The following is a 24727-nucleotide window of genomic DNA, read 5'->3' as shown; positions in this document are numbered from 1 at the left end:
TGGTCTGGCTGCCTCCCACCAGTGGGAACCACTTGGCAGCATCCCCAAAAACAGTCCAGCTGCCTCCCACCAGTGGGAGCCACTCAACAGCATCCCCAAAAATGGCCCAGCTGCCTCCCACTAGTGGGAAGCGCTTTGGCAGCATCCCTGAAAATGGTCCAGCTGCCTCCCACCAGTGGGAGCCACTCAGCAGCATCCCCAAAAATGGTCTGGCTGCCTCCTACCAGTGGGACACACTCACAGCATCCCCAAGAGAATCTTTTGTTAATAAATCCCACCAGCTCCCTGGCGAGGGGGCTTGGGGAGTGATGGGTGGGTGCCCACCTTACCCTGTGCCCTGGTAACTCCTGTGTTTTCCGACTCTGGACCCCTCCTGGCTGGCCTGTGTGGTCACTCTCATTTCCTGAGTCACCAGCCCAGCAGATTTTTGGAGGTGGTTCGCAGCAAGGCATGTTTTTATTTTGTTCTTTAAAGCTTTGCGGCGTTCAGGGGAAACTGGGATGTCTTTGAACCATTTAAAGTATTCCTAATAGGTTACCTTGAAAGCTTTCTGCAGTCTTGAATGAATCAAAGTGCAAATGTTTATAATGCAACACCCACACAGGCTGGGAGAGGAATTTTATTAAGGCAGGAGAGTCAGAAAACAATAATAATAAAACATGTTTTATGAAGTTGGTGAGAAACTTATAAACTAGGTGAAGTTTTACAGCAGATGAATTTGATACAAGTTGTAAATTTGAATTCCCAGGCTGGTCCTCAGGTCTTGCTCTTTATTACCTGAAATAACATTCTCCACTTTTAATAGCTGGCTGCGGCAGAGCGAGCGTGGTTTTATCTTTCTAAATGATCCACTGAGCGTGTCTTATAATCAAACTTGTGCCCATCCTCAAGGTTCCAGCCCTTTCCTCGAGCAGCGCAGCGGCTGTTGCCAATTAGCAAATTGCTGCTCTTTGCTTTGCTGTTACAGGGGGGGTACTGGGAATCCTTCCATACATCGCCGTGTCTGGATTCCTGACATTTTTTTCCTGCAGAAACCACCTGACTTTTTGATAAGAGAATGTTTTGTTAATACATCAGCAAAAAGGGACCGAAAGATGCTCTTGAAAAGTCAGTGTTTTGCAGTATCAACCTGCTGTGTTTCCCTGCTCCTGGCACTGCTGGGAGGGACAGGGGCATTTGCCAGGGCATTGTTGTGAGGGGACTGATGGCCTTTCAAGGTGTCTGGGCTCTGTTCCCATTTTTCTTTCCCATGTTTCCTTGAGAACTCCCCTTTTCCCAACAAAGTTTCTTTGTAGTGCAGTCGAGGGACCGGCAAGGTGTCAGAGCATGAGCTGCCTCTGTCTGTGTGCCAGGAGTGGCCTCCCAAGGGTGGCATGTGTTGACCTCCTGACTCCCCTCTCTTCCTCCAGCCCCTCTGTGCCACTTGGCTGTACCTGAGGAAAGGGTATAAAAATGGTTTCTCAGCCCCCAGTCCTGTCTGTGCACACAGCAGCAGATTATTCCTCTTGAAAAATAAGTGATTACTTAAGTAAAGCATTCGAGCTAATGGCCAGATTATTCCCTTTAAAATGGGAAAGTAATTAGGGATGTTTCTTTAATAGGCTTCCCACCCTTGGATCTGCTGGGATTAGCCTCTGTGGGTGTGTAAATATTTAGTTTCCAAGGACTGTTGGGTTTTTTTTTTTTTCCTTTCTTTTTCCCCCTCCCCTTCCTTGAAGTAACAGTGGTGATAAGCGACAGAAATGAGGCAGCAGCTGTGCTTGGATGCTTTCCCCAGCATCCACAATGTAACTGGAATTAAAGATGACCCTCAAAGGAAACCAAAATTGAGGTTCTGTTGGTGTGATGCACCAGGGGCTTCCTCTGTCTGTGTGTGGAATTGAAGAGAAGTCATTGGGTGCTGGGATGTTTGGGGTGATGGAGAACAAGTCCAGCCCTGAGTAAGAGCTGTGGTTGAGCACGGTGGGCTTGGTTGGATCTTCTGCCCCTGGCTGCCTGCTAGATGGAAGGAATTTTTGACCTTGTTTCCCTGTTTGGAGGTCTCTCTTTAACATCCAAACAATTTGGACTTTGTGCACCAAGGCGCTTTGATGTTTGGCTTCAAAACCGCGTCTTGTTTTGAAACTTGTTGCAGTGCTCACAGTGTGTTGGTGAAGCTGGGAAGGCGAGCGAAAAGAAGCTGAAAGCAGAAGGAAAATATGCAATTAGATGCAAAAATGGTTTTAAGTGAGTGATGTGATGGAGTTGCAGATTAAAGGAACGGCTGGAACCAGTCATTCACGCAGCTCTCTTCAAGGTCTGCATCCCTGGAGACTCCTGCAGCTGAGGAGCATCTTGCCAAGCCAGAGGAGGCCAGATCTTGCATTCCCCCCCATCCATCCAATGGATAAATCCCAAGCCCTAGCAAGCCACCAGAAGAAAACCTGGCTCAGAAGAAAACCTGCACAGCCCCAAGTTGGAGCTGTCATTGATGTGCCATGTGGCTTTGGTCCCGTCCTGTTGCTGGGAGGTACTTAGGAGATGCTTCTGGGCCATCGGTGCTTCAAATCTTCATGCACCCCTAATTTTTCTTTCTGACAGGGGTTATTTATTGTAAGCATTAACCTGGAGCTGCTTTCAGGTGCCTCAGTCATTTTTTAAAGGCTGCATTTGTGCTGTTCAGCTGTTTTTGGCAACTTTGGGACTTTTTGTTTGCTTGCTTGCCTGCTGGAAAGCCTTCAGAGGTTGTTTAGGAGGCAAGGGGAGTCTGTAGATCCATCTTTTTTTTGTTGTTATTATTATTATATATTATTATAATTAAAACATATTTTTAGCAGCTGAAATTTGAACCTGTCTGGGTATTTATACAGCAAGATGTTTTGGATGAGGAATAGGCCAAGAGACTCATGTGGTCGGGGCCAATGTGAAACAAAAGAATCCATTTATTATCCAGGCAGGAAATTTGTTCCTCGGGATGTTGTAGCTGCAGACATAATGATTTCATTTCCTCTGGTTCACCCAGATTAATGGCTTGTGCTCTTTTGTTTGTGTGCCTGTGTTATTCCTGCAGCCTGGCTTCCCCTCCCGCTCCACGCCGGCGTGTGCGAACATGTGTGCGAGTGCCCTGGGCGAGGAGGGGGCACGGGGGTCTCCATGCTGCAGCAGGATGCTTGGCATGGAGGGGTGGGATGCTGGCAGAGCCAAGCAAAGCCCCAGGGACCACCTGGGGAATCCTTTCTGGCACGGATGGATGACCTGTCGGGGGGTCTTCTGCGTCTCCAGGGATCTTCTGCATCTGTGAGGTTTTTCTCCTGCTTACCTTTCTGGGGGTCTTCTCCTGCCGTGGTCACCAGAGCAGCCAGAGGTGTTTTCCTTTGAAGCTGTGATGGGACAGGTGAGATGGAGTGTTTTAGACAAGCACGAATGTTGACCTTGTGGAAGGTGTGAGAGCAGTGTGTCTTCTCCACAGCCACGCTCCAGGATTTTTGTAGGTGTTGTGTACTCGGTGGGAAACCCAAACCTTTGCACCCTCCCAGACATCAGGCCAGGAAACAGCTTCTCTCCCCAGGGAGCTGTGCTCATGCTGATGCTCAGGGCGTTGGCTGCATGGGCAGGTTGGCCGGGTGAGCAGCTCCTTCCTGGCTCTGTGGGTTGGCCTTTCCTTCCAGGCTGGTCCCAGCCCCTCACAGGACCAGTGGCTGTCTGGGGGCCAGTGGTACTTACACTCTGTCCTTGATAACAGCCCAGCAGACCCATCTTTGTGGACACTCCAGGATTAGCAGCAGCCTTAATCACTCCCTTTCTCTCTGAGTGTTTGCCTTTCAAAAGTGATGCGACAAGCAAACGGTGACTTTGTGGGGATCGTTGGTGGGGTTTTGGCACAGAGCTTTTAATTTACTGTATGCAGCATGACCCGGCCTTCTGTTCTGGATTAATCTGGAGCAACCTCGTGGAGTGGGAAGCACCCGTCTGTGATGAGGAGTTCAGCATGGTGCTGCCTAGGATCCACCTGGAGAGGGATTGGTGACCATCTTGCTGCCCCCATGCCTGGCTCTTCCTCCTTCCCTTCTTTAGGTGTTTCTACTCTAATTTGGGGGAGGAGAGTTTCTTCCACCTCTTCTGGAGGAGGTTTTCTAGCAGGGGCATAACTCACTGAGGGAAGACCCTCTTGGCCGTCGAGGTGCATGTGCCACCCCTGCTGCCATCTGTCTGGGGCCTTGGTGCACTGATCCCATCTTGGACACGTGTTGCACCTTCTTGCTTTTGTTCTCCTGAGCTTTTCTGCCGTGAGGGGTGCGAGCCCACCATTCAAACGCTGCAGAGGAGAGGAATGGGAAACTCCTGGTACCCTGTCAAGCCCTGGGCTCTTTCTTCCCACTTGCCTGCCCTCCCAAATGGCTCCCGTGTCGCCCAGGTGACAGAGTTTGCGAGGATGTGACAGTTCCGTTGCGCAGAAGATGATGAACAGTAATGAGACCCAGAGCACAATGTGCACTTAAAGTGATTTATTTCAGCAAGGAAACCACAATCAGGGAGGATGGGTCACCGTCATCAGGAGAAGAGGTGGGTATGGAGATGAGCTTCAGGGGAACTTTATCATCAACCAGCAATGCTTTAAAAATGAGCAGAGCTGGTGTTGCATGAAATGGAGCTGTGCTGGTGGTGCCGGGACCATCCCTCACCTGCAGTGGATCACGGGCACTTCCTGGGCTTTGGTCAGTGACTGGGCTGGCTGACTGGGGCACTTCTCCTTGGTTGCCTTCCTGCAACCATGCTGAAGTTTTTTGGTGAGGTGTCACCCGTGTGTAAAGTCAGCATTTGGGAAGGAGACTGTCCTGAGGAGGAGGGGGAAAAAATCCCTGAACCCTCCTTGGCGCGGCTCCCGGCACGCAGATGGCCGTCCTCATGCTGGAGCCTTTTCCCAGCTTGCGCAGGCGCTGGGGCTGGAGGCAGGGGTGTGCCAGGCAGGCGGGCTGCCAAGCAGCACCTCCTGCCAGCATCCTCCTCTTCCTCCTCCCCTTCCTCACCCCCAGGGCCTGTGGGAGCTGCGGTTGTGCAGCAGCTCAGCTGGGCACTGCAGCTTGCGGGAAAAGCTCAGCATAAGAATGGCCCTGAGCAAAATCTTGTGATTTAAGGTTGACTTAGAGGAGTGCTTGTGTTTCCTCCCTTCTCACAGAAGAGGCTCCTGATGTGGGGGGACCCTTGGTGCTGCCTCTGTGCTGGCATGAGCTGGGCAAGGCAGGCAGCTGTTTGCCTGCTGCTTCCAGCACCATTTGGATGATGCACCACGAGGTTACAACAAAGGGTCCTGAACCTGTTGATGAAGAGCATCTTCCAAGGTGATTACAGTCCCTGGTAGTTGTTGGTGAATTTGGGCAAGGATTTAACCCGGCCCCACTGGCCCGTTGGAGCTGGCACCTTGTGTGAATGAATGGGTGTTTGGAAATCTTGGCCAACACAGACCAGCTGTGTGTGTACATACCTAAAGGTGGCTCAGACTGATAGGAAAGCTTTTTGGATAGGTTGCAGGATAGTTACAGATCCTGGCTGCTTCTTGTTTTGTCCAAATCTAAAAGTGAAGAAGAAGAAGAAAAAAAGAAAGGCAAAGCTGGGAGAGCCCAGGACGAGTTTCCAGGGCATTTAGGGAAGTGGCATTTGGATGTGGAGCCAGAGCAAAGAACCCAGCAGGGTCTGCTGATGGGGTGCTCTGCCCTTTCCAATGGACCTGTTGCCTTTGCTACATCCCTTTCGGATGGTGGGGGGGACTGGGTGGGTGATGGGCTTCTCCACCAAGGCATTCCCAGGGACGCAAGGCAGAGCCTTCCCCCATCCCATCCGTGTCCTGACGGAGGCTTCCCTGTGCTGCCAGCAGCCCCGTGTGCTGCTGTGGTGGCACAGATTGATTTCCCTTTGCCTCTCGCGCTCTTTGCCTCGTTTGCACTCGCGGGCTCACTCCATATGGCGCAGGAGCCGCAGAGACGACGCTCGGCACGGCCGGCGCCGGGCTGGGGGGCGGCGCGGGAGCCGGCGCTTTTGCAGCTTGCTCCGTTTGAGGTTCAATATTTCCACCTCCTCCCCTTGACGACTCTGCTCCCGCAGCTGCGGATCGCTTGTCGTCTCCAGCTCGGCCGGAGCATCTCTGTGTGATTCCACTCTCGCCCTGCTGCTTTCCCTCTTCTCCCCCGGAGATCCCCTGTGCATGCGTAGAACAGAAATGCTATTTTTTAGTTTTTGCTTACTCATGAAACTTTTGGCTGGCCCCCCAGAAGGCTTTAGTATGTGCCAGAAGCTGCATTAAAAAATAGAGGATCAGTGTGGCTGCAGCTGGTCTGTGCTGGGGTGAAAAGTGAAGCTTTTCCCCCAGGTGTTGGTGACTGGGGGAACAGCAAGCCCTCGGCTGCACTGGGAGCAGTTGTGCCCAGGCTAAGCTTGAGTCCCCTGGCGGTGCTTGCTCTGAGCAGTCTGTCATGTTTGTGGCTCATGCAGAATCCCTCTGACATTTTAAAATAAGATCTAGTAAATAGGAGCTGGGCGGTGCCAGGTGCAGCTCTGGGCGCGAGGGCTCTGTGACAGCAGGGCTGGCATTTCAGATTTAGGGCTCCACGAGACGCCTGTTTCTGTAGAGAACGCGAAGCTTTTCTGGAGAACGTGGTCCAAGACAGTGACTCATCCTGAATATCTAAAGATGTGATGATGTGTAGGGAAACGCAGGATAAATGTTTTGATTTTTCAAGTTTTCCTCACAGGCGGTGCTACCCTGGAGTAAGGCAAAATAAATCCAGTGGGGAAGGAGAGCTGTGGGAACAGGGAGAGACAGGTCTGGCACATGAATTCACCCAAGCTCAGTGCACCCACTGTACTCCAGCACTGGAAGTTGGCTTTGTAGCCAAGCACGTGCCCCTGTAAGACATATGTGAGCCTGCTGCTGGGGAGATCCCCTGCAATCCTATGGGTCCCACGGATCCAGGCATGAAGACTGTGTATCCTTGTAATTCATCCTAGCCCATGTAATTGCAGCTGCTATTGATGTTTATGGCAGCTCTGTCTTCTCAGGTGACTAATTCTGTCTTTAGAGGCTCTCATTTCCAAGAGAATCCCAGCTGATAAGGAGCCCACTTCCACAGAACTCGTTAGGCTTCAATGGCCCTTGTCTGCAAAATCTCACACGCCGCTTGTATTTATTGGTTGTTATCTCTTTTTGGAGTTCTTTGCTTTCTGATAGTGTAATGAAGTTCCCTTTTCCCAAGAGAGGAGCTCCTGGCAGAATGTCCTCGTGGGTGAGCTCACTTGCTTCCATTGAACCTGGCTGGAGCACACCACATGCAGCCAGTGTGGGTACTTGGATGTTGACCAAGATGTGAGCTACGGAAAAGTAGCGGAAAATAGGAAGTTGTTGGCATCATTACCCAAAAATGTTTGGATTATTCTCAAGACTTTGTGCTCCCCCAGGATGTTTGATGGGTTGGAGTTCTGGATCCTCCTTGTTCTCTCAGCTGGTGAGATGGGTGTCCAAGCCAGCTGGTCTCCACCCAAAGAGTCCAGTGATGTGAGGCCGCTGTGCCCAGCCTGTGCTGGAACCACCTGACTACGTGGACAAGGGACAGAGTGTCTCCAGGCACCCGACCTTCAGCCTTCATCTGCTTTGCCCTGTGCTCCTGAGGGTGATCTCATGGATGCTGAAGAGCAGACGAGTGCTCTGCCCTACCTAAGCGATCCTTCCTTCAAACCAGACCTTCTCCCCCACTTAGCTGGACCTTCTCTGAGGCAGTCTCACAAAGCTTTTTGGAGGTTAAGGTTTCTGGGAGAGCCTCTGCCCATCCCTGGTTGGCCGAGTTCCTCTTCCACATCTTGTGCAGGATGAAGTGAGTTACATGCCAAGCCTGACATATGGTGATTTCTGGGGCAGGCTGCGGCATTCTGAGAGGATTGCTGGCAACCCAGCCCTGAGAAAGCAGGGATGGAGATTTAAATGCATAGTGACATTGTTCTGGAAAATGTTCTCCTCAAAGACAACCACATCATCTACCTGCCCCAGATGGCCCCTTGGCATGGCTGGGTCTGTCTTGGGGGGCCAGGGTGTTCATTAAAGTGCTCTCTCAGCCCTCGGTGCTGCTTGACTTTGAGTTGCCAAACTGTAAACGATGATGTACGGACGGTGATCTGTGCGTATGGTGTGTGTGGATTTTGGGTATCCAGGGCCTGTGTGCAGTTATAAAAAGTGTGATATCAGCAACCGATTCTGTCATGACAGGAGCAAATGAGTTCCTGATATTTGAAAACTTGTTTCCAAATTTTCTAAAATAGGTTTGCAATTTGGAAAACAAAAGGTATTGAAAGCCCTATCTTTTCTCTCTTATCTTTCCATTTGATTCGGTCCCCTTTGTTTGTTTTTTTCCTGTGATGTGTGCATTTTTGGGTAATTCTCTGTCATTTCCTTCCCTTTCCCTTATCTCTCCCTCTGCAGTTCTCTCTCTTTTCCTCTCTATCCCTCTCCCCCTCTCCCTCCCCTCGGTAATTTATTTGCAGGCGGGTTGTCTCTTTGATTTACTGTCTCTCTCCTCGGTAGGATTATGATAAATGGATTGTATGGCTTCTTCTGAGCTTGTCCAGCATCACGTATCCACGCTGGGTCAGGTCCCTTTGGAGCCTGGAAACCGAGGGGAGATGCTGGGGCTGGAGGTGGAGTGAGAGTTGTAAACAGGACTTGATGACTTTGCATTACCTCCTGAACTTTTTTTGGCTGGGGTTTTGGTTTGGGTTTTTCTCTTGCCACGCGTGTGTGTGAATGCAGAAATAGATCAGGTGTTTGATTGGGCGCTTTCAGGCACATCAGCCAGCGTATTTCAATTTAGTGTATCCTGATGTGGGGAGTGTTTGCCACTTGCAATTAGAGCGTTTCATCCCGCGGCGCAGCAGGCAGCGCTTTATTGATAAAGTTGTTCTGTAGTTGCTGAGCAAACACCCCCAAATCTGAGCTTCATTAAGTTATCGCCTGCCCTGCTGCGATGCATCTTCATTGCGCGCTGAAATCCGTGGCATTGACGGGGGATCCCGGAGGAGGCCGGGACTGTGCTGTGCAGCCACAGCTTAATGCATCCCATCACAAATTGACACAGCACGCTCGTCCTTGCCTGATATATAGAAATTCCTTCCCTTTCCTGCTGGAAGTGAGGGGATTTTTGGCCACCGCAGATCTCCTCACGCTGGCAATGGCTGGGATGTCTTTGCAGAGCAGGCTCGGCTGCTCCTCTCTCCTGAGAGGTTTGCACAGACCCTTAAAATACAGGAGGGCAATATTTTGTGTTGACTTGTTGTTGTTCAGCGCATCCTCCCCCTCCATGTCTGGGTTTGTTACTCGGTGGGTAATCCTTCATAACGAACCCGCGGGAGATTGATGGGGAGAGCTCGTTATGCACTTCCAGAGCCGTTCCACCGCCGTTCCGTAGCAGCAAAATGCACCATTAAAGGCAGAGAGCCCTGGGAATGATGGCACGTAATTAGTTGTTGCTGTAATATTTTTGATTGAAAGCGCAGAGATGCTGGGAGCGGCTTTGGGAAGTCGGTGCTCTCAGGAAGCTGTGAAGAGCAGCAGCTCTTGCCAGAGGGGAGAGGCTGATCCTGCTCGTACCTTTGCCGCCACTCCAGTGCTGTAATTAAACCATCTGGGAGATGCCACAGGCTCCTGCTGCGCAGCCGCTGGCTCCGGCACGGCAGCGCTCCCCTCACAGTTCCAAGCAGGAACCAAACAGGGGGAGTCCTCCAGCATTTCGGGTGGGATGTGCCTCCAGCAGCTCACTGCCTTAATCCATGTGGCAGAGCTGTATGGATTTTGTATTCCTGCTTTTTCCCCATCTGAATTTCAGGATATATTAAAAACTTGCACAGACAAACATGGACTTGTGGTTGGAAGTGTGGTCATAGAGAGGAACCTGGAATTACTCAGGCAACTTCCTGGTGTGTGCTTGAACGCTTTCATGGAATCACAGAATCCCAGAATGGTTTGAATTGGAAGGATCTTAAAGCTCCTGTTGTTCTACCCCTGCCGTGGGCAGGGACACCTTCCACTGTCCCAGGCTGCTCCAAGCCCCATCCAAACTGGCCTTGGACACTGCCAGGGATCCAGGGGCAGCCCCAGCTTCTCTGGGCACCCTGTGCCAGGGCCTCAGCACCCTCCCAGGGAAGAATTTCTTCCTGATATCCAACCTAAATGTATTCTCTGTCAGTGGGAAGCCATTCCCCCTTGTCCTGTAACTCCATGCCCTTTTCCACAGTTCCTCCTCAGCTCTCTTGGAGCCCTGTCATGTGCTGAAACACCAATCTATGATCATCCTGGAGCCTTCTCTTCTCCAGGCTGAACAATCCCAATTCTCCCAGCCTTACCTCATAGCAGAGCTGCTCCATCCCTCTAGGTATCTTCTTGGCCTCCTCTGGACTCTGTCCAAGAGCCCCATGTCCTTCCAGAGCTGGACACAGTGCTGCAGGTGAGATATCACCAGAGTGGAGTGGAGGATAAATTGATCTGTGGGAACAGTGAGAATTAAATTCAGTTCCATTGGCATCGAGAGGTGTGATGCACACCACGAGTGTATGGAGTGGTGATGCTGGAAGCTGTGGTGCCACCTGCACACGGGCATGGCTTGGAGTCACGACAGCCCCGGGAAGGCAGAGCTTGCGATACCATAGCGGTTGATGTTATTTAGCACTAGGCTTGGGAATAAAGCGTCTTGGCTCTGTTTCCCTGTCATTCCCTTTCCCTGGTAATGTCACCAAACTTGGACAGAAGCTTCCCAAGCTGTGCACTTGCCTTGGGCTGATTTTGCTGAAGCTCTCGGAAGGGAAGGAAGAGGTAGGAAGCAAGCTTGGCATTTATGAGCATGAAATAGAGGGCAAAATATAGTGCTTTCCTTATGGAAAAGAAGTCTTGCTATTGTTCCCCTTCAGAAAACCACGCTGTGGGGCTGGGGCTGCCCAGGGACCTGCTCTGGGGCTGGACTGTGCGCTGACCCCATTGACACTTGCTGAGGCACATCAGGATGAGTCTCTGAGGATCCCACCTGTGGAGCATCCTCTGCCCCTGGACCCGAGCCCTGTGTGCCCTGCCCCACCCCTCACTCAGCTGCCCTCCTGCCTCCCCTCCCTCCAAAGGCTCAGCTATCAGCACCCACCTCTCTGCTCCCCACGCATCTTGGGGGGCTTATTTCCAGCAGCTGGCATCCTTTCCAAATCTCCCTCTCCCCATCTGTTGTTATCAAGCCTCCTCTCTCCTTATTTTGCTTAATTTCTATCTTTTTCCTCTTGGTTGTCTTAGACAAGCCTGTGTCTCTCCACATATGCCCAAGCATTTGCTTTCGAGTGCCTTAGGCTGGTTCCTGCCGTTATCTTCTTGCAGGAGGGAGGGAGCTGCTGTTCCTTGCTTCGGGAGAGGGACCCGAGGCAGTTACTGAGGAGTGATTGTAGAAGTGTCTGTGGCATCCCTGAGCAGAAAATTTGTTGTTGTATCTCTTTCTTTCCAGATAACAGCGTCCAAATGCGATTGGGTTGGGTTAGTTTGGGTTGGCCTCCTCCCTTTGTGTGTCTGTGCCTGCAGCCAGATCCTGCTCCCTGCTAGGGAAAAGTGACACCTTCTCACGGCATGAGTGGCAAGAGCCTGCCATTGGGAGGTCTGAAATACGGGTTTCAGGCTGGGAATTTCGGGAAATAAGTTCTACTTAATTTTGGACAGTTCAGAAAGGTTTTTCTGGAAGAGGCTTCAGTCCTGCGGGAAGGGTGGTTGGCAAGACGCATCAGCTGGTGTGAGATGAAGGCTATTCTCGCCCAAATAACTTATTTTTTCCTTGCTGTTGGAAGGATGCCAGCCCATCCTTCACTCCTCTGAGGCGCAGCTTATCCTGCCGCAGGCGTCATCCCTGGCCAGGTTTGCCCGGGAGGGTGTGGGGAGCCCGGGACAGCAGCGAGTCCTCCCTGCCTGGATCGCGCGGGTGCCATCCCAGATGGATGCGCTGCGCGGCACGGGAAGCTGGTGCATTCTAATTGCTGGCATCTTTACTTGTTATGAGTGTAATTGTGAGTAGACGTTTGTTTTTGTATTGATAATTAGGGACTGGAACAGATGGCGAAGGCTTAGTTTAAAGTAATGTGTCCATTAAAGAAAATCTACTGTATACAGCTGAAGATTCTTCACTCCAAGAAAGCTCAGCTCTCTGTAGCAGAGCTCCTCTCTCCCTAATGAGGGCTTGGGCCATCACAGCCTGGCCAGCGGAGTCTCTGATCCTGGAGACTTCTCCCAGCGAGCGTGCTGAGCTCCCTCCTGACCACAGAGCATCCCTGGTTACCCGCTGTGCCCACGTGCAGGTGGGCAGGTGTGGAGGGAAATGCTGGAGGAGCAGTGCCTGGGGCAGGTGAGGGGGTGGCAGTGTCTTGGGCACGGAGCCTGGCACGGTGGGGCTGCTGGGTCCAGGTGACAGGTGACTCGGTTCACTCTACGTGGGCAGCAATGCTGTGCTGGATGTTGGAGACACAGGGAAAGGATGTACCCCTGGGGATTTAATTAATACCCTGTGCCAATTAATGAGGACTGGTCCTCATGGAAGGGCGAGGCAGGTGGGAAGGGGAGGTGCGAGGTGTCCATGTGGCTTCTCTACTCATTAGGGCTGCTTAGGCACTGATCTGCACTAATCCCCTTGTTAGCAGCATTCCCTGCCTGTCCTCCTTGCCCAATCCCAAGTGATGGATAGGTGGGGGGGTGATCCTGTGTCCCCCAGCCTGTAGGGATATTTTGGGGGTGTGGGTGCTGGGATCTCTGTCTTGTTCCCACTTTCTCTGCTAGGATTTGGGATCTGCAAACCCTCTGCTGCTGAAGCAGGGTGCTCAGCAGTCATAGCCCCGAGCAGCCTGTCCATAAATGCCCCACCAAGGTCACAGTGTCACTTTTTCATCCCAGAAAATGAAGTAAAAACCAAGGTTTCCTCCAAGAGGAAATAGGAGAGGTCAATAGGAAGTTGCTGAGCCGTGTCCTTCTGATGCCGGTGCCTCTGCAGTCACAGGGTTGGGTGAACTCAGCAGGAATTTGAACTGGAAGGGAGGGAATTAACCATCTTATTGTATTTAACAAAAAACTCCCAAATTAACCATTTTGCCAGTTTATGGATCTTCTTGTCTGTGGCAATGTCCTTGAGGGATAGGACAGGATCTGAGCAGGAGATGGTCTATAGGGGGTCAGGCTCTCTTCTTCCTTTGCTTTGCAAACTGCTTTGGGAACATGGAGCCATGGGAGTGCAAGTGTTGTCCACAAAAATGGGATCCCCTGTGCAGCAAGCCAATAACTACACACTTGAGAGAGACATTGATTATTTATTTCAGAGTTGCCCAGGTCTGGGTGCTCGGTGGTGTTCAAGCACCCCAAAAGCTTTTTACTATTTATACATTTTAGCTATCAAAAGAATTAGCATTTATTGGCTACAATATTCTCTTACTAATTAGTATTTTATCTTCTACTGATTAACTATTCTCTCCTGCTAATTAGTCCAGGTGCTCAGTCTTTCTCTTCTTTTGGGTCAGTGGTTTCTTGGGTCAGTGGTCCGAGAGTCGGTGCTCATGATTTGCCCCTGCCAGAACTGCCTTTGACCCATCAGAGCTGATTTCAGCACAGTTGCTGGGTTGCCTTTATCAGTTTCTTCCTTGTCGTGGGGTTCTGCCAAATGTCCTTGTGGCCTCTAAGTTCTGCATTCTGTGTGCCCACTGTCAGTGGCACATCCTTCTCCCCAGGCACTGTCAACCTTCCCCCCAGGACTGAGATCATTGAAACGCGTGGAGCCCTAAACCTTAGCAAGGCAATTCTACCAACAAGGAATTTCTCTTTCCAACACCAGGACACCACTTAGAGCTCGTGAGCTGTTGTTGCACGGCTTAAATCTCCTTTCTTGTTGATTAGGCTTGAAAGCTACAAAGGTCAAGCACTAATGAGCATCCTTTCTTAAGAAAATTTTCCATATTCCACATTTTGCAACACAAGCTCTGCATCTGCAGTGGAAACTCCTTGAGTGCGACCTCCCTGGCCACAGAATCACCTTGGGACTCCAGAAGCATCCAAAGAGAAAGCTTCTCTTGGTTCCTTTCCGTGTATTCATTTATTGTTAATTAATTTCTCTATTTACTTAATTATTTTGAGGTTTTTTTAAGCATTGCTGCTGTGCTTTCTTGCTTCCCTTCCAGCACGTGGAGCCTTTGGGGAGGAACTCAAGAGAAGGGAAGGGGTGAGGCTTTGGGAGGGCTCCTGGCGAGTGTCATCTTGGAGCAGAGCTGGTCCTCGTGTGCTGCCGTCCCACAGGGCAGCTGTGCTTTATCAAAAGTACATTCCTGTGTCAAAGCCCGGGGAAGGAAGCTGAAAGTGTGTGGAGCAGGAAGGGAGATGATGGAGTGAAAAGCCTTTCTGAATAAACCTTTGGAAGAAGTGCCCTTCCTGTAATGGGGCCTGTCCTTATTTATCACAGAGGGTGGATGAGCCAGCTCGGGTCCCAGCCTGACCACGGTCCCTGTGTCTCCTTGTTCTTCCCTGCCTCAGTTTCCCCTGTGTGGCACAAGGACACTCTGCTTGCTTTGGGGGAGAACACCAAGTGTTTTAGGGGCTCTCAGAGCATCCCTCCCCACTGGCAGGGGGCACTGGGAGATGTGTGCATGGCCTGTTGCTTCCACCTCCTCATCCATTTATGCCTGCACACATCTTCCTGCTCATTTGAAGGGCTGTTACAAGGATTAATGGCTGTTTAATTAGGGGCTGGGCTGTTTGGAAGGGAAGGAAGGCCTGGAGGTGGTAGGAAGGTGAAGGGTGGTGAGAGTAGAACCTTGCTGGAGGCCTGGAGCACAAGCCCCCGGCCCCATTTTGTCAGGGGTCTGGAGTGACAGGACACAGGGAATGGCTTCCCACTGCCAGAGGGCAGGGATGGATGGGATATTCCCTGTGAGGGTGATGAAGACCTGGCACAGGGTGCCCAGAGAAGCTGGGGCTGCCCCATCCCTGGAAGTGCCCAAGGCCAGGTTGGACAGGACTTGGAGCAACCTGGGACAGTGGAAGGTGTCCCTGCCCATGGCAGGGGTAGCACTGGATGAGCTTTAAGGTCCTTCCAACCCAAACCATTCCTGGATTACACGATTTAAGGCTGGAGAGGAATTGCAGCTGGGATACCATGTTTTTAGCTGCCTTCTGCCAAGTGGAAAATGACCAAAACCATAAAGTGACGTGTGATAGTGTGAAGGCCACCACGCTTTTGTGTTTGCCATATGCAGCAGGAGCGGAACATCTCCTCTCCGAGGGCACTGTGAGCAGGAATGACCTGGCACCGTGCAAAGCAGGGGGGCTGTGGGCTTTGAACCCCCCTGGCAGTGCCACTGCAGCATCCTGGGGCCTGTTCTGGGTGCAGAAGCTTCGCCAGCTCCCCGCCCCTTTTCTCTCCATGCCTGGGGACTGCCTTGCTCTCCCTGCACCAGGCCCACGCTCACTCACCCCTGGGAGGGGTTTTGGGAGCGTTTATCACTCGTGTCAGGGTGGGGAGTTCCTGATCACGCTTCTCCAGCGTCGCAGCCCGGAGCGGCTGGCAAAGGGAGGGGTTGGAAGATTAATCGGAGTCTTGTTTCCCGCTTGTGATTGCGGGAGCAGCCGTGGAGAGATTAAAAGCAGCAGCCCGGCGGCAGCACAGATTCCTGGGCTGATTTTTATTTCCTGACCTTTATTTCTCTGGTTGCACCCCTTTTCCTGGCACTGCTGTGAGTACCTGGGAGCACGCAGGAAAGAGGAGGGATGGGGGATGTTCAGCTCTGCCAGTTGCCAGCGGCACATCTCCTCCTCCTGTTTGGTCGGGACACAGGAATTGAGGCAATTAATCTGCATGTCTACTTGCTGCAAACAAATAAATAAAACCTGGAGGGTTTTCCCCATCTGTTTCTTTATGGTGTTGCTCTCGCTATTATTCTCGTTGTGTTTTGTTGTTTTGGGTTTTTTTTGTTACGTCTAAAAGAAGGGAATGATGTGACTCTGTGAAATACACCATCTTTGAATTTTTAAATTTTTTTTGTGTTGCTGATAGTATTTTCCTTTCCTGGGCAGGGAAGGGTCAGAGCTGGCAGTGTGAGCTGGATTCAGGCCATGACTCCTTGCAAAGAGTCTTGTCCTGCACCGTTTGCTCCGGAGCAAAACTGCCTTGAGTCCATTAGGGCAGCTGCTGTTGATTCCCGAGCTCTCCAAGGGTCAGGGGCAAAGCACCTGGGTGTTTTCCCACGTCTCTGTGCTTATAGTGTAATGAAAAACTTAGGGAATAACTGGTTTACTTTCTTCTGTTTCCTCAGAAACTTTGATGGATACGCGGACGGCAACAGCCGAGCTGGGCTGGACCGCCAACCCACCTTCAGGGGTAAGTTCCACTTGTCCAGCTGACCCTTATGTGATCTATGGGGGGTCCATGCTTTTAATCCCCCTATTTATAGGGGTAAAATGCTGGTGGGAGGCCGGAGGAGTTGCAGTGGGAGCAGCGGTGCCCCATAGGGCTGGTACGGGGTGCCAGGGCATCGCTGTCCGGCTGAGCCAGGCTGAGCATCCCTTCCCCGAGCCAGTCCTGGGGCCTTGGTGAAGATGGAGCTTGTCTCCATCTCTCCATCTCCATGCTCTCCCTTGCCTTTCCTGTCCTTCTCCCTCCTGAAGGGTTCAGCCCCATCACTGCTCTCCATCCCCCTGCTCGTGCCTTCCCTCTCCCTGTGCCAAAAGGCTTGTAATTAGGAAACATTAGCAGGCTCCAACCAGCTTTCATACCTGGAACATCATCCATAATTGCACTCGGCAGTGCTCTTCCTTGGCTATTAATGTCACTTTTATGAAGTAATGAGGAACCAAACACCCTGAGGCACTTAAAACATCTTTTTTATATAATATGAGCCTTTGAGGAATGGAAGCATAAAATAACCTGACTCACATTCTCCTGGCAGAAAAAGTGAGAGATGGAGCTGCGGGTGGGAGGGGATGTGAGCTGATGGATGGGCACCACGGTGGGACAGGCAGGCTGGGCGCAGCCCCTGGGGACTCCAGGATGTAGCACCAGAGGGGAAGGGATGCCAGGCTGTGTCTTTGTTAGGGTGTCACTGGCTAGGCCAAGTCTTCAAAAGAAATTATTTTGCACACTATCACCAAAGCTGGGCCACACCTGCAGCAGGCATGAAATCCACTCCAGACATGTCAGAGCCCCTTGAATTGGGGTATTTTGCTACTGAATTGCTTTGGAAAAATTCTGGGCCCAGATAAATTGCTGGAAAAATTCAGGAGGGGCACGTGCAGGTGATGGAGACGGGATATAAATAGCTGCCTGCAGCTGCTGTCACTGAAAGCCTGTGCGAGGCAGGCGGGGAGCTTGTGTTGTAAGGCATGGTGGTCTCACCCTCTGCAGAGCAGCAGAGTAAAGCCCCTCCCCAGCCCCATCCCTGCATCCCACTGTGCACATCCCTCCATCCCTCTGTGCATCCCTGCAGCCATCCAATTCTCACTCCTCTGAGAGTTCCTGGGGAGGCTTCTGCTTCACAGGAGTGTGTATTAAATCTTCCGCAAAGTATTTTAAATGCCAAGTCTCTTATCTAAAATCATAGAATCACAGAATCCTTTAGGCTGGAAAAACCCTCTCATACCATCAAGTCCAACCATTAACCCAGCACTGACCCATGTCCCCAGGTGCCACAAAAGCTGTATGGACAGCTTTTAAATCCCTCCAGGAATGGGGACTCCACCACTGCCCTGGGCAGCTGTGACAGAGCTGGACAAACCTTTCTGGCAAGGAATTTTCCCTAATATCCAATCTAAACCTCCCCTGGCCCAATTTGAGGCCGTTCCCTCTCCTCCTGTCCCTGTTCCCTGCGATCAGAGCCTGATCCCCCCGGCTGCTCCCTCCTGTCAGGGACTTGTGCAGAGCCACAAGGTCCCCCCTGAGCCTCCTTTGCTCCAGCCTGAGCCCCTTTCCCAGCTCCCTCAGCCGCTCCTGGGGCTCCAGCCCCTTCCCCAGCTCTGTTCCCTTCCCTGGACGTGCTCCAGCCCCTCAATGTCCTTCTTGTCATGAGGGGCCAGAACTGGACAGAGGATTGGAGGTGCCCCAGCAGTGCCCAGCACAGGGGATGATGGTCACTGCCCTGGTCCTGCTGGTCACACTGTTCCTGACAGTGGGAGAGGCTCCTGGCGGCTGCTGCGTTTCAGCTCCTTCTCTGAGGCTGTTCTCATCTCTCTTGGGGCTGGAGGCACAGGGATTTGATGAGCCACGTCTCCTGACCCTGGGGTTGCCATCAGCATGGGCTTTGTGCAGGCTTTGGGTCCCTTTTGGTTCCCTTTGGGTGGTGGCATCTCCCCATGGCATGCTGAGCTCCCAGAGGGGCTGCTCACCCCAGCTCACAGATTTGGCCCAGGCTGTTGATGCTCATGCTGGGGCCTGGTGCCAGCCAGGCTGCAGGGGCTGTGGTCCCCCAGGACGGGCTGTGGGCTCTCCTTCTGCTCTTCCTGATGGACGTGCTTTAAATCTCAGTGGAGACAGAGAACAACATTGACTTAATCCCCAGCTCCCTGTGAATTATTTAGTAGCATCTCATCAAAATGATGCATTTGTCGCTGTTAGAGCGTTGGTGGCAGCAGCTGCTGGCACTGTGGGTCCTTCCAGCCACAGGGACCTGCTGCTCCCAGTGCCTGGTACCAGGAGTGCTCAACCCAAGGGATGCACGAGGCAGTGCCTGGATCCAGCCCTGGACCCTACTGAGGGTTTTCCAAGGGGCATTTTGTGCTGTTCCTAAATGCAGGGAACCTTGAAGTGCAGCAGAGTTTTGTTGGCAGGTTTTGGCTCTGAGTTTTGAGGCTCTGAGGTTTTTGAGGATGAAGAGGAGGATTCCTGCAGTGAAGGCAGCAGAGCCATGGGACTGCTGTTAATGCTGGAGGAGAGCTCGTTGTCTGGTCTTAATTGGAGGCAGGGCTGTGATGCAAAGCCCAGGTGGGAACAGCAAACAATGGCAACCCCCTTGGTCAGGGAGGATTGTACGGCTCCTGCTCTGAAAATGTGTCTGGTAATGAAGGGGCACTGAATCCCCACGCCTTGTGCATGGGGGAGAAGGGGCTTTACAGCACTTTCCCAGCATGGGAGGAGAAGGAAGAGCACTGTACTGGATGAGGGAGGCTTTATTGCTGGTTTGGTAACCATGGCTTAACAACAACGTGCAACCTTGAGCTCTGATCTTGGCTTAAGCGTAGCAGAGCTGAGGAGGTGGGCCTGGGAGTGAATGTTCCGCTGCGCTTGTTGGCAGCATGAGGAGGACCCTGCTTTGAAAGCAAAACAAAAAGCTGTGTTTTGTTACATCGAGGCTGTGGTTCACAGGAGGGAAGCTTGGGGATGAGAAATGCGGTTGTTCAATGGAAAAGGGAAGAGGGGGAAAAATCTGTGAGGTTTCAGGGTTGGTTGTGGTGCATCATCTCATCAGGACTCAGTGTGACAGGGCAGGGTAGCATCACCCGTTGTGCCCGTGTAAACACAGGCGTGAGGGCTGCTGCAGCATCGCTCCTGGAAATGATCCCTGATACTGAGGGAGCTGCTTAAAGATTGCCATATGAGTAATGCTGTTATGAGGAGACTGTAAACATGGATTAGTTAAAATGAATGGATTATGAGGTTGTAAATCTGTCTGTAGGACTCTAATGCCATCATAGACTATTCACAGTTTGCCGCTGTCCCTTAATTGAAATTGTAGCCTGGATTATATTAATGCCCTTCTATAAATCGAATTGCGAACCTATATTCCCTCTCTCCACAGCAGTAATGTTTTATTTAGTTGGTTTTCTTTGCCGGGGGAAATGATCCCGTTGTGCCGGCAGCTTGGGGTCAGGCTCGCTCTCCAGCCCACGTGCTGCCTCGGGCTTTAATGAAGCTGTAGCCTCGTGTGCTGCCTTCCCTCCTGCCTCCAGGTGCCTGGGCCATCTTTCTTCCCATTTTTACATCCTCTCAGGGCAGATAAGGCAGTTGCCCACGTGGAAAAGACGTCTTAACATCAATTGGGAGCAATGGGGAGAGGCATGGAGGGGTAAGAGGGTGGGGATTTCTTCTGATCCTGGACTGGTTTCCGCATGTACATCACATTGTGTGTCCATAACCACATTCCTCATCCCCTTTGGAACTTTGGGATTGTCCTCCCAGCCCTGCCCTATTCAGGGTGAGCGGCCATCTCTGGCCCCTCTTCCTCCTTTTCACCACTTCTCCCTGCTCCTTTCTGCAGTGGGAAGAAGTCAGTGGCTACGACGAGAACCTCAACACCATCCGTACGTACCAGGTGTGCAACGTCTTCGAGCCCAACCAGAACAACTGGCTCCTCACCACCTTCATCAACCGGCGCGGGGCTCACCGCATCTACACCGAGATGCGCTTCACTGTGCGGGACTGCAGCAGCCTCCCCAACGTCCCCGGCTCCTGCAAGGAGACCTTCAACCTCTACTACTACGAGACAGACTCTGTCATTGCCACCAAGAAGTCCGCCTTCTGGACGGAGGCACCCTACCTCAAAGTGGACACCATCGCTGCTGACGAGAGCTTCTCCCAGGTGGACTTTGGGGGCCGCCTGATGAAGGTGAACACGGAAGTGAGAAGCTTCGGGCCCCTGACCCGCAATGGCTTTTACCTGGCTTTCCAGGACTACGGGGCTTGCATGTCTCTGCTGTCTGTCAGGGTCTTCTTCAAGAAGTGCCCCAGCGTGGTGCAGAACTTCGCCATCTTCCCGGAGACGATGACGGGCGCGGAGAGCACCTCTCTGGTGACGGCGCGCGGCACCTGCATCCCCAACGCCGAGGAGGTGGACGTGCCCATCAAGCTGTACTGCAACGGCGACGGCGAGTGGATGGTGCCCATCGGCCGCTGCACCTGCAAGGCTGGCTATGAGCCCGAGAACAACGTGGCTTGCAAAGGTAAGGTTGGCTTTGGGCAACAAGCCCTTGGTGTTTGTTTCAGGGTAAAATGTTTGTCCCCTAACAAACTGTTTTGTGCAGTAGGCAGTACTTCCCCTGATGTGGTTTTGCTCCAGGGAGCAGTGGTCAGCCTTGTGGTTTCTCGGTGTGCTCTGGTCAGTGGCCAGACCTGGTGAGCAGCGTGGTGAGGGTGTGGGTGGCGGTGCCAGTGCCGCTGCCACCCTGCTGGAAGTCACCTCTGTGATGTGGTGCCTTCAAAGTGCCGTGCTCTCCAGCCGGGTTCTTTCATCTGCCTCGTTATTTCCCCAGCAGAGCCGGGCAGCTGCCATGGGGCCCGGCTGCCGTGGGGCTGCTCTGATTCTCGGCGTTAATTGGAATTGTTGTGCTGGTTTTTGGGTTCCCCGGCCACACCACCAGCGTGCTGCTGCCTGCTGGAGTCCTGCAGTGCGAGGTTATAAGTATGGCAACAGTACTCACTGCTTTTCATCTCCTTTTGCCCTTGTGGTGAATATTTCCCAAATACCTTTGAAGCATTATTTTTTTTTCTATGGGCCACCCTTTCCTTCTCCTCTCCCGAATTAAGGTATTGGTTTTGCACGCTGCTTGGAAGGAGAGGAGAGGAGAGGGCTTTCTGCTCACCCTGTTTCATCAGTTCCAAATAGCTTCTAGAAGGTCAACACCACCAGGATAAGGAAGGGTTGGGAAGAAGGAGGTGGTCAAAGTGCTTAAGGGCTGGTTTGGGGGGTTGTGATGGGAAGAGGTCCAACTTGGATCTCTTTTGGTGCAGGTGGTGGAATGCGTGTACCACCACGCTTGGCTGTGATGCCCCTTGGGGAGTCCCTCCAAGGTGTTTCTTCATCTGTAACTCTGGATATGTGAAGATGGCAAAGCTGGGATTCAAGCTGTGGAGAAGCTTGTTTGATGGTTTTCTCTAAACCTGGGAACTTGTGTAAGTTTTCACCACACAAAGCCTCTTTCCCCCCTGGCCAAAGCAGGGATGGTGACACCTTCCCATGCCAGGGCTCCAACAACCAGGAAACCCCGAGAATCCTTTCTCAAACAGCATGGCTGGGGGATTCCTATGAGTTTTGTGGCTGACCGTTAGGGGTGGTTTTGTTCCCACCAGGAGATTGCTGTGAGGAGCCGAACGCTCTGTCGGAGGGAGGGCTTTCTGCAAACGGAGCGTTCCTGGCGAGACGTTCCTCTGCTATTGAACCAACACACAGAAAGCACACATGGTTGTATGGCAAAATGACATTTCTCATCATGGGAAAACAAATACTAATTTTAGCGAAACACTGGAATTGAGAAGTAATGTCACTTTGCCAGAAATGGAGGAAAACAGTGATAATGTAAAACTGTGGGTTTTGGTGGTGTTGACCTTTCTGCCAGCTGGAGGAAGCTGGGGTCTTGAGTGCTCCTGACCCCTGGGAGGACCGTGATGCACCTTCTCAATGCCTGGGGAAGGGCAGAGGATTGACAACAGCAGGACAAGAGGCATGGGAGCAAACCCATCTCCATGGCTTTTCTTGTTTCCTTTTCTTGTGCAAACTCCACAAGGGTTGGGCAGTGTTCATGCCATCAAAGCTACGCCAAGCAGACCCCAGGAAACTGGGGATTTGTTGGGTTTTCTGTGCCCTAGTGCCTGTCTCCAGCTGTGCTCCCACTCCTCAGCACTGATCCCCAAGGAGAAACTGCTGAGCACCTGGTGAGCGTTTTGCCTTTGCATGGGGAGTGTGCTTTGTATTCAGACCCCTTGAGGCGAAGATTAGGGATCCTGGCAGCTTTGAGGAATAGAAATATCTTTTATAGATTGACTGACAGCATGTAGGATCCTGAAAGGCACCAGAGTATGCTGTGGGTGCAGGGCAAATAGGTGTTAAATGGCACCAGGCATGTCTGTGATAACAGGAGTGTGCTGTTTGGTGATTCCATGGGTGCTGGTAAGGTGCTGTCTGTGGAGGAGAGCTCTGATGGCTGCCCTTCCCCAGTCCTGTGCGAGTATTTTCCAGTTCCCATGTCAGGAGGACAGAGAAAAGGCTTGGATTGCATGAGACCCGTGTGACTGAAGGCCCTGCTCAATGCCGCTGAGGAACCCAAATCCAGGATATCCCCCATCCCTGGAAGTTCACTAAAACCCCTCCTAAAAGCTTGATCCAGGGTTAACATCAGGAATTTTGGAAAATTAACTTTTTTTGAATAAATATCTGACCTTGGCTCCGTGGTAGTTCATTGGCCGTGAAGCTCCTCCTGGTATCCCCATGGACCTTGGAGCTGGCAAGGGAAGACCTAAGCCCACTTAGGTGAAGGTTGGTGGGCAGGAGGTGCCGCATTGCAAAGTTTAGAAATAACAATTCCTTGGTTTTCTGTTAGGCTTTGTTTTCTCCGAAGGGGTTGTATTCCCCTGCCTGGTTTGCCTGGCAGGGAAGCTGCCAGGATTGCACCCTGGCTCCTGGGAAGCACACACTCCTAACATCTGCTCCAAGCTTTCATCAGCCTGAGATGAGACACTTAACAAGCCTGTGGGAATTGTCACCAAGGGAAAAAAAAAAACCCCAAAAAAGAAAATCCTCCAGTATTTGAAGGCTGAAAAAATAGGCTTAATTCCTACGTGGTGGGGGAAAAGATAGGGTTGGGTTGTTTAGCTCCCCCAGCTCTGTCTCATCCCGCGCTCCCCTGGGAAGGAGGCTGTGCCTATCATGGGGCCATTAGACCGGAGCAGGTTCGTGCTGACAGTGGAGCTTGGGGCACTCAGGGATTCATTAATCCCGGCTTTTAGCGGCACTTACGGCTCGAGGGGGGCACAGGCACAACGTCATCTTTGTTGGGGGTACTCGGAGCCCTGAGGAGATTATCCTCATGTTTGGGGTCAGAGGGATGGGGGGCTGCTACCACCACCGCGCCAGGATGGGCGTGGGAGAGGGGAATTGTCTTTATCAGACAATCAGCCCTGTTATTTGTTCACATCCCAGGCTGATTTGGCACAGGTGCCCTGGCACAGCTCTCAGCTGTACCCCAAAGCCCAGAGGACTGCCCAGCACATCCTCTTGGACACCCCGTGCCTGCGGGGGCGGTGGGTCAGTGCGAGCTGGAGGCTCTGCCTGAATCCCAAATGAATAATTCATTTGGTGCGTTCGAGAGCCCACGCTCTGCTCGGGCTGATATTAAATCCATTTGTCTTGCTCTGCCCCGTCCCTCAGCCCTGCTTTATGGCTTCCTTGTGTGGTCAAGGGGCGGGCAATGCATCATCGTGCCGGGGGCAGGTGGGAGGGAAGGTGGCAGCGGGGATCACTGGCAGGCGGGGGAAACCTTGGATGAGTGCTCTGGGTGGATTTCGCTTTTTCTCCTCAAGGAAGATTGTTAAACCCTTCCTCCTGGTGTTTGAAACCTGATGATGGCAAAGGAACCCCTCACCAGACACTAGTTGTGTCTCTTGGCTTTCATCCCTTTTGACTTTGAGGACTGGGCACTGTATTTCTGTCTGCTGGAATCACGCTGGCTTTCTCTCTGACCTTCCCCGTGCCTGGCACTGACTCGGGTGCACGGAGAAGGAAGAAGTCTGGGGCTGAACCAGCTTTCTACTGAATTTATCTGTTGTATTTATAAACCCAGGAGGAAGGGGTGAGAGAGCAGTCCTGCTGTTACCCGGCCTTGTCTCACTTTCAGTTTTCCCCTCCTGGCAAATTCCTGTGCTGGCGCGTTCGGGAGCCTCTGATCTGCTCCTGCCGGCCTGTCTGCTACAGCAGCTGGAAATCTGACCTGGCAGGGGGAAACAATCAAAATAAACCCCACAAA

General features: G+C 52.1%; 1 protein-coding gene across 1 annotated transcript in view; it reads left to right on the top strand.

The window, feature by feature from the left end:
- EPHB1 (EPH receptor B1) overlaps positions 1–24727 on the top strand; it is an 80295-nt gene that overhangs the window by 9300 nt on the left and 46268 nt on the right. The window contains exons 2-3 of the mRNA XM_039556905.1: positions 16318–16382; positions 20251–20932. Of these exons, the coding sequence (XP_039412839.1) occupies positions 16318–16382; positions 20251–20932 (747 nt within the window). The remainder of the gene's footprint in view (positions 1–16317; positions 16383–20250; positions 20933–24727) is intronic.

This window comes from Corvus cornix, chromosome 9, assembly GCF_000738735.6.
Source record: "Corvus cornix cornix isolate S_Up_H32 chromosome 9, ASM73873v5, whole genome shotgun sequence".
Classification (NCBI taxonomy): Eukaryota; Metazoa; Chordata; class Aves; order Passeriformes; family Corvidae; genus Corvus; species Corvus cornix.
This window is presented reverse-complemented; position numbering and strand designations above follow the sequence as displayed.